General features: G+C 39.3%; 1 protein-coding gene across 1 annotated transcript in view; it reads right to left on the bottom strand.

Annotated features, from left to right (window-relative positions):
• Positions 1-603: 603 nt before the first annotated feature.
• The window catches only part of RFX8 (RFX family member 8, lacking RFX DNA binding domain), a 52,709-nt gene continuing 43,122 nt past the window's right edge, over positions 604-10,190 (bottom strand). Inside the window, exons 11-15 of the mRNA XM_030570129.1 lie at positions 9,182-9,338; positions 7,300-7,394; positions 6,192-6,306; positions 3,867-4,159; positions 604-786 (exon numbers count right to left, since the gene is read on the bottom strand). Coding sequence (XP_030425989.1) covers positions 610-786; positions 3,867-4,159; positions 6,192-6,306; positions 7,300-7,394; positions 9,182-9,338 — 837 coding nt within the window. The 3' untranslated portion in view covers positions 604-609. The remainder of the gene's footprint in view (positions 787-3,866; positions 4,160-6,191; positions 6,307-7,299; positions 7,395-9,181; positions 9,339-10,190) is intronic.

Genomic DNA, 10,190 nt, shown 5'->3' with positions numbered 1-10,190 from the left:
TATGGGAAAATCAATTACATATTATAGGACCTATTCTGTATTAACTAATAACATTGTGTGTGAGATACTGACTCCACAGTATTCTGCAGAAATGGGAAGTTCAGCAGGATTTTTTCCAAGATTCATGGCAACACATGTCCATGGATCTGAGATTAGAGCTGAGCTCTGTATAAATTGAGATACCTAGCACAATAGGATAGATCAAAGACAAAATAGCAGCCTCAACTCTGGCGTCCATATTGTAGACACAAAAAAGAATTTTAATGGGGTTAATAGTCCATTCCATAGTTCCTGTTGACTTTCTTTGGCATTGTGGTTTCAGGTAGGTTTTTAACATTGTTGATGACAGAGCTATGAGAAACAGAGAAGAACAAAAACCAAGCAGGCAGGTACATACCATGTTAGGATTTCTTATATATTTACTCAAATAAGCCAAACATTTAAATACATGAAAACTTTAAATAAATAATAAATAAATAATACTTTAACACAGTTCTGTAGCTAGTATTTACAGAAAAAAGCCCTTTCATTTCACAGAAAAATAAAACATTTTTCTTAAATCTATATTAAGCATACAAGTAAGTACAATAAATCCCCTGTAAACAATTCTTATAAGTCTGTTTGGATTTCCCTGTAACAAATGCTAGTGCAACTCTGCTGTGAATCATAGGTGTGAATAATAAATCTCTGTCCATCTTTCAGAGTAACAAGTGCTTCCTTTCCAACTGGAAGATTTAGTTTAACTGAACTTTTAGTAACTTTGTCTTCCAACATGACTTGGATGAGCTGCAAATAAAATATGGAAGTGTAAATATTATCACTGTGGAGAGATTATATACCTGCTCCTCCTGTTATTGAATAAAATGTCTTTTCTGTTATCTGTTTCAAGGGCCTGCTCCTGCAAACACTTATGTTTAAAAGGATGATCCAGTGATTAGGGCACTAACTTAGGAAATGGGAGACCCAGGAGTGAGTCCCTGCTCTGCCACAGCCTTCCTGAGTGACCCTGGGCAAGTCACTTAGCCTCTCTGTGCCTCCGTTTTCCCATCTGTAAAATAGGGATAATAGTATTTCCCTGCCTTACAGGTGTGTTGTAAATATATCTACAATATAGACAGTGAAGTGCTTTGAGCTCTACTGATGCAAAGCACTGTATAAGAATTAGGTATTATGATGTCTGTGAATAACTTTATGCACATGATTAGTGTTGCTGAATTCAGTGAGATTATTCATATGCATAGGTGCTTGCAGGATTGTGCCCCCAAATTTTTTACCTTCTCATTTAATTAAGTCTCCTCATAATGTGGGATATGTTTAACAGAATCACCAGACTAGCCTTTAGTATAATAATATATAATTGTATATACCCTGTCATATCCCTCTTATTCTTCTCTTTTTCAAAATAAGTAACCCTAGTCCTTTCAATCTTTGCTCCTGTGGCATACCTCGTTAGGGTGAAATCTTGGTCTCATTAAAGTCAATAGGACTCTTACCATTGACTTCTTTGGGGCCAGGGATTTACCTTGCCTCTAATCATTTTAATTAACACATTTGTATCCTTTTTGATAAGAGTATTTGAGATGAGGACACACCAGTGATTTCTATAATGCAGTTAACTATTTCCTTATTTTTTCTATCCATTTAAAAAATCAAAGCATTTGATTTGCTTATTTGCCATTGTTGTCCATTGAGGTTATAAGATACCTAAGTCTCTTTCCTGTGATTTACAGTGTGTTGTATGTAATGTAGGTGTAGAACTGACTACAGCACAGTGCTCTGCAGATAAACCTACTGCAGGCGTGCAGCTGAATGAGATTTTAATTTGGTAACGGTAAACAGAGAAAGCATAGAGTGTGTAGGCTGGGGTTTTATGGATGAATGAACATTACTCATGCTGAGGGAAAGACGGTGCAAGCTCTGTAATAAACAACTTGATATTTACCCATTTTCCAGATGATTATTATTAATGATGATGTTTATGTATTCAGAACTGTGCTGTGCCTTTCAAAATAGCAAGTAAAAACATGGCCCCTATGCCAAAAATTGTAGTCTTCTACATTCAGCAAGTGAGGGTCATAAACAGACAGAGATGGGAGAGAGGAGAAAGGACAAGGGTGATAATAATATTACAGAGTTACTCAGTAAGACCTTTTTTCCCTCCTGCTGATGATAGCTCATCTCAGTTGATTGGCCTCTTACAGTTGGTATGGCTACTTCCCCCTTTTCATGTTCTCTGTATGTATAAATATCTTCTTGCTGTATGTTCCAGTCTATGCATCCAATGAAGTGGGCTGTAGCCCATGAAAGCTTATGCTCAAACAAATTTGTTAGTCTCTAAGGTGCTACAAGTACTCTTGTTCTTTTCGCGGATACAGACTAACATGATTGCTACTCTGAAATCAGTAAGACATAGACACATATTGATGGTTCTGATTCAAGGGTTTTTATTTATGACTATTATTCCTAATCCTTCCTCTCATTTTTTGTAGGCTTCACAGAAGAACTGTGTTTTCAGCAGTGACTTCAAGAAGATGAAGGTGGAAGTGTGACAAACAGGTTTTCCAAGCATAACAGGCTGCTTGGAAGAAAGCATGGAGATGCCTGTGAGAGAAGAAGATGAAGAGTCTGGAGACTGGTGTTGGCAGAGCAGAAGCGGAAGAAGGGAAAGGCAGAAGGAGACCAGCTCAGATATTTGCAGAGGCTGCATAAGGTAGGGGTTTGTGTGCAAAGGTAAGAAATTTACCCTTGGTATACAGAGGAACAGGAAACCAGGAAGTGACCCACATTGGGGGTGATATGGTTGAAGGGATGAGAGAGGGAGGTGATTTTGGCTGCAGCACTTTGGACAGACAGGAGAGATGGAGGAGTTTCGTGAAGACAAGGAGAAGACAAGGTTATGTCAAGAAATCTGTTTGTCCCAGAGACACGAGGTGCCAGCAGCACCCACCACTATGCGGCTCCCCATTATCAGTTGACTCCTCCTTATGGCGTTCTTGGGGTGGAGCTCCATAAGCTCCAGCTCTCTTGCAGTTTCTGCAACAATCGCAGAAGTGAACACAGCACCAGCAGCACCTTTACAGACCCTGTTTCTCCTGATCCAGTGATACCAAAACCTGCATTCTAAAGTGATTTATTTTTTGATGGAGTAGTAGAGTTGGGGTGACGAGAGAGGGATGTGGGAGTTATGTGAAAGGAGGAGCAGAGGGGGAGAATGCAGGAAAATGGAAAGTAGAGTGGTTTAGGGGAAAGGCATAGGGAAGGAGAAGGACAAAGTAGAGGGAGAAGGTAAGGATCGGGAGGTTGAAGGTGGGAAGCATAATGGGGCTGGGCAGATGAGTGGGGTTGCATAACACCATTGGCTGCTAGTAGAGATGGGATACCTGGGTTGTGTGGTGTTCTGCTGAAGCTGACAGAATGCAGGTTCTGATGCCACTGTGAGGCCATGTCGATGCTCACTTGTAGCACTGTATGTGCTGACCGAAAGAAGCAGTGGCCCTGACTCCAATCCAGTACCTTTCCACTCTTGTCACTGAAGACGTGTATAAGGTGGTAAATCTTGGGAGATATGGTTGGCAGCAAAGGAACTGGAGTGGGGTCAGGGTACAACTCCTTATAATATAACATTATATCTGAATCTTAGTGCAATTAACATGTGTCCAGTTCCATTAGCTGCTGCTTTCTAGAAAGATTTAAGATGTATGCTGCCAGTATATGAAGAAGAAATCTGAAAACTCTCACATATGTACAATATTATTTATATTACTCTTAGATGTTCAATACACATCCACACACGCCATCATCTCTTGCAGTTGGGTTTTGAAAATTAATTCTATTTTATTGTTAAACAAATGTATTGTTACTTTTACCTTGTTGCCTGTGGCTGAGTCTACCAGACAGCTCAGGACCCTGAGAATAATGCTGTTTAGATTAACATCACTCTGGCTCTGTGTCAGAGTTACCCGAGTTGGCTCTGGGGCTCTGGCTCGAAACTGCTCAGCAGAAAAATTGTCCCAAAGGTGAGCAGGTTCATGAACTAGCTGGGTAGATGAATCATTGTGCTGAATGTCTGAGAGAGTTCCATCTCCTTCCTCCTCTATATGGGATTGGAGAATGTGAATAACATATTCCAAAAGTAGCAAATTAAACAAATGCCAGGATCCTAGGTTTAAACAACAACAAAAATCACTTGCAACATCATCACTTTTAGAGTTTCATATAAATACCTAACCAGTTACATCTTCCTTTGCAAACCAATGGTGTCATTATATTAATAGAATTTGGAGCATAGTACTCACCGAATAAGAAATCTTGAACTACGTGTGCCTGCTCACCAACATGCAGGCAGAATATGCACTAAGTACAGATTTTAAACATGGACTAAAGGGCATCCCCCTTATTTTAACAATATGGGACAGTGTGGTTGTCCATCTTCCTTCTTTTGCAAGGCTTAACAACTTCCCATCATCTGTGTAGCCTTGCTCACACTGATTAATAATTCCAGCCCTCCCCAAACAAAAAATCCTACTGATTGCATAGTTTGAGGCTCGCTGAAAAGCCTAACTTGGAGCCTGCGCCGAAGTCCATTGAAGCCCATGGAAAGACCCTTGTTGATTTCACTGGACTGTAAATCCCACTCAGCAAAGACCAAGTCTTCTTCCGTGGCTTGTTCCACACCAAGCACATTGTTGGCACTAAATAAGCAATTAATAATAATCTTAACAAGGAATGAACACTTTACATGGGCATAAACTAGGAAAGATCTTCAATCAAGGTGCTGTGCCTAGGAACTTGTTAATTTTTAATTGAAAACTGCCTCTGCTCTTATTGGATTATGCTCTAGGAACAAAAAATGTAGGCCTCACTTACGGGACAGAGGACATTACCCTGGGAAGCCATGACTCTGAAAAACTTGAGGGTCATGGTGGATAGTCAGCTGAACTTCAGTTCTCAGTGCAATGCTGTGGCCAAAAGGGCTAATAATGGGATCCTTGGATGTATAAACAGGGGAATATCAAGGAGGAGTAGGGATGTTATATTACCTCTGTATTTCACACTGGTGCAACTGCTACTGGATTAGTGTGTCCACTTTTGGTTTTCCCACTTCAAGAAGGATGTTAAAAAATTGGAGAGAGTTCACAGGGGGGCCACAAGAATGATTAAAGGATTGGAAAACATTCCTTATTGTGAGAGACTCAATCTACTTAGTTTAACAAACAGAAGATTAAAAGATGATTAGATCACAACCTAGAGCAGGGATCGGCAACCTTTGGCACGCGGCCCACCAGGCTAAGCACCCTAGCGGGCCGGGCCAGTTTGTTTACCTGTCACATCCACAGATTCGGCCGATCGTGGCTCCCACTGGCCACGGTTTGCCGTCCTAGGCCAATGAGGGCTGTAGGAAGCGGCGCGGGCCAAAGGTTGCTGATCCCTGATCAGAAGTACCGATGTGGGAAACACAAATTGGATAATAGAGGGCTCTTCTATCTAGCAGGCAAAGGTATAACAAAATCCAGTTACTGGAAGTTGAAGCTACATAAATTCAGACTAGAAATAAGGGGCAAATTTGTAAGTGTGTGTAATTAACCACTGGAACAATTTACCAAGTGTTGTGGTGGGTTCTCCATGACTGGAAATGTCTAAATCAAGACTGGATGTTTTTCTAAAAGATGTACTCTAGTTCAATCACAGCTATTCAACTCGAAGCAGAAACTAATTCAGGGAAGTGTGTGGTGATGTGTTATGCAGATAGTCAGGCTGAATGATCACAGTAGTCCCTTATGGCCTTAAAAAAAATCTATGAATAAGGCAGGTAACCATTTTTTCTTCTTTGAGATGGTCTCTACATATTTCCACTTGTAGAAGTGTAGTTGTCGGTGCAATCCCCAGGAGGATGGGCTAAGGAGTTTTAATTAAACAAGAATTGCAGAATTGCCCTCCTTAAGCAAATATCAGATCTGGACAGCAAGTCAAGAGAATAGTTAAAGGCCTCTGAGTGCTTCTCTTCTTCATCTTTTCCTTATGCCTGAAGGCAACTGAGACCAGACCTTGAAATGTCCTTAAAGTAAGGGCCTGCTGGAGGTTTAGGAGTCAATGCCAAAGAGAGATTGGCACTGACTTTTCTGACACAAAGGGGACAAAGATCTGGGCCTATGTTCATTGCAGCATGGAGCACGAAAAAAGCTCTCACTTACCAAAACTGTCTGTATGGCACAGTGTCATAGCCTTGCTTACTGCAGTTAAGAGGAAGTTCCATCTCAGTTGGAAGTTAGCTGCTAATTTTCTAAACTCTTCTTTATTCTTGCTTGGCTGTAAATAGACAATGACTTGACTCATGATAAGGTCAAATAAAGAATGTACATGTAGTACTGAAGACTTCACAAGCAATTTGTATACAGAAATAAAAACAGTACAAGCAGTCTGAGATCCTCTGAGGGAAGATGCTATAGAAGTTCAAAGTACTATTATTACTTTTAAAAAAATCACAGCAGGAACTAACAAGGAATAATTAATTAACAGGGAGTACAGCTTCCCCTGCTCCTTCGAAGGAGAAAAAAAAAGTACATAAGTCCATTTAAATTTACATGATTATCCCATCTAGCCCAAACTGCCAGCACCACTGCAGCTACTGATAATTCTCATCTACCACTGGAGGAAATACTGAAAGGCTGGTGAGGCAAGGGAAGACGTATGCACAGTATTAAGATAGTTACATCCATTTCTATAGGCACAGCTATTTCAGTAGGAAAAGTCACTTTTCTACCAGCTGCTCAGATTTTAGCATCTCCTAAATCATGAAGCATAGTTCTCAGTCTTATCTGCCTTTTCTTATAGCTTTTAGGTTATAAAGGAAGGTAATGTGTCATGGATATGAAGTTAGACCAGATACTTGCATTCCCAGCTGCGTGATTATACAAGATGCATGCAAAGATGGAATTTTTGTCTGACAATTGCTTTCTTCTTTTACATAATTTATGTAATCTTGATAATCTAGTCTGAGTATTGGTATGCAATACCACTGCTGCAAACTACTGACAAGCAGGATAACAACTGACTTGACTGTAACATGAAAGACAAACATATGATAAATGGTGTGATTTTGCCAGAAGCTGGGAATGGGTGACAGGGAATGGATCGCTTGATGATTACCTGTTCTGTTCATTCCCTCTGGGGCACCTGGCATTGGCCACTGTCGGAAGACAGGATACTGGGCTAGATGGACCTTTTGTCTGACCCGGTAGGGCCATTCTTATGTTCTTATGATTGTTTTTTTCTTTTTTAAATAATGAGTTAATTTTGTACCTGAATGACAAAAGCCTGAAGATTTGAAGACATACAGTTCAGGAAAACCCTAACATCTGTGGCAGTATCCAGCAAGGAAATCAAGTTACTCAAGCCTATAAAATATAAAAGGAATATGCATTGCTTGCAGCATTTGGTTTACACTTCTCTTTAGCAGTAAAGTAAACAAAAATACATTAAACAACTGCTCATAACATATAATTAATACATTTTGGACCAGATTTTGACACCCCCATTAATGCAAGGTGGCACCTAACTCTGAAATTAATTCCATTCTGTTCAAGTTCATGTCCTTTTCCATCATTGTAATACATGACTATTCACTATGAGTAAGGGTGGCAGGTTCTGGCCTCTAAGAGTAGAGGTTATTTCAAATGTGAAAGGAGAATGGAGGGACTGAGCTTGTAAACACTATCAGATTATTAATTTAAGTTTTCACTTGATTCACAAAGCTGTCTTTTTCACCTGCTAATGTGGAGACAATTGCTTTCAAATGATAAAAGGAGTTTCTGAAATTTTGCTGAGAAATCAAAAATTTAGCCATCGTTGCCCAAACTCAGTTCAGATGTGGCAAAAGCAAAATGTTTGCAAATTAACACACTAAGCCAAATGCTATACTATATTATTACTATATTATAAGTCAATATTATTCTGTAACAAAAGTAAAGTTACTTTGGGTTTATACCAGTACAACTGAGAGTAGAATTTGTCCCTGTGTCTTCTTCCTTCAAGAAGGTTCAAGAACAATCAATAAATCCACTTCTGTAAAAATAAGGTACTCACTAATTCTAGTAGCAATAATACTTTGCATTTACAAAGTGTTTTGGATTTTTAAAGCATTATATAAGCATAATCTAATTAGTTCTCTCAAATATTCTGTGAACTAGGAAAAAGAATCACAGAGAGATGAAATGTCCAAATTCACATAGCAAGTCAGGGGCAGAACCAGGAACAAAACTCAAGATTTTCTTTTCCAGTCATATGTTCAGTCCAGTAGACCAAGTTGCCCATCTCTCACTAAGGGTACGTCCACACTACCAGCCGGATTGGTGGGTAGTGATCGATTTATCGGGGATCGATTTATTGTGTCTCGCTGAGATGTGATAAATCGATCCCCGAACGCTCTGCCATCGACTCTGGAACTCCACCAGAGCAAGAGATGGAAGCAGAGTTGATGGGGGAGCCGCGGCTGTTGATCCCACGCCGTGAGGATGGGAGAGAAGACAGTAGCCGAAGTTGTGTATCTTAGATCGATTCTCTCCCTCCACCCCCCGGTGTAGACCAGACCTAATTTAAATGGCAGCCATTACTCTAAGAATTAAACTTGTCATTAGTCCTATCATTATTCATTATAATGGCAAATGTATTATGTCATTGCTCCATAGAAACGTTGCATTTTGTTGTTTATAAATGACAATGTATAAAGACACAGATTGCAAGGTCAATAACCTTTGTCCTGTTCATTGTACAATATTCAAATCTGTCCATTTGAATATAATGTAGTGTGATTTGGTTAATAATACAGGATCATGCAAAATGTAATTCTCCATTCTTTTTTATTAAAGACAACAATAAAACATAGATATACTCATTTGTCAACATTTTGCTCAAAGTAAGTTGTTATAATGACATAAAAATGCTGCTGCTGCTACAGAAACTGTAAGACAGAACCATAACTGAAAGCTTATCATTCTTATCCTTTAATGCGTAGGGGATAATGTTATATGCACCAATCTCAATTGTACTGGACCTGTGAGTGTTATAGCAAGACTACGCTTCCAATTAGGACAGATCATGAATAAACAAACATGGGGAAATGCTAAAGCTTAAATAACATGTGAGCCAAGTGCTTCAATGAATAGAAAAGATATAAAAATATTACATTTGAGTTCCATGTCACTTTCCATTTCATCCATAGTTCTAAACTTATTTTGCAAGGGGTTTCCAGGAATGTCCACAATTCCCTGGTTGATGATGGCATTCAAGTCTGATTTTAAAATAGTAACTCTGCTGCTGTTGTTCAAGACTATTCTCATTGTCTATAAATAACGAAAAAAAAGGAAGTCCCTTTAATTTTGTTAAACCCTTCTCTGTCAAAAAGTACCCCTTGTTCAGTGTTAAGTTAGAACATGGAGTTTAATGACATTACACAAACAGTCTAGTCTCTAAAACACTAGTTAGGCACATTTCAAATTTTCCTCACAGAATGTTCAGCAACTGATGAACTACTTCGCAACTATATTCTGTATTCTTGAGCAAGTGGAGCAGACAATATTGACCAATATAAAATAAACTAGCCTAGTGAATTTTGGGTATGTGAGCCTGTTGCTCTTATATCAAAGAATATTGTAGTCTTATAAAGACTGAAGACTGAAAAGGTGTATCAGAACTAACTTTTCCTCAATGGCAACGGACATTGATGTGTGTGTCTCAATTAAATTCACAGCCAGTTTTCCACAGAAAATATAACAGCAGCCCTATCTTTGAGATCTGAAATGTAAAATTGACAGTGACAAAACAAGCCCAGTAAATCTAAATAAACAAATTTTGAATTAATGGGAGTTGTAGGCACCCTGAGTCTAGCACTCGTTCTCTAAGGTGCATAAGAAATAGTGATTAGGGATGTGTGGGCCTGACCTTTTCAAGGTATTCAGCACCCTTAAGGCATGCTGCAGTCAGTGGGAATTGAGAATGCTTGTCCCCTCACTGGACAGGCCTGGTGTGTGTGCAAAGGGGCAATTTGGTTTTTAAAAATGTTTGATCTATTTTTAGTTTTTTAAATTGTGTCTTTTTTATTTTGCTGCTGATATGGTTTTCAATAAATTAAATGAAAGGCCAGACTTAGGTAGAGGCAGCTCTGACTCCCCTTGCACTGGAGGGGTGGGAGCAGG

This window comes from Gopherus evgoodei, chromosome 1 (assembly GCF_007399415.2).
Source record: "Gopherus evgoodei ecotype Sinaloan lineage chromosome 1, rGopEvg1_v1.p, whole genome shotgun sequence".
NCBI classification, from domain to species: Eukaryota; Metazoa; Chordata; order Testudines; family Testudinidae; genus Gopherus; species Gopherus evgoodei.
Note: the sequence above shows the minus strand (reverse complement) of the source record. Positions and strands in the feature narration are given on the sequence as shown.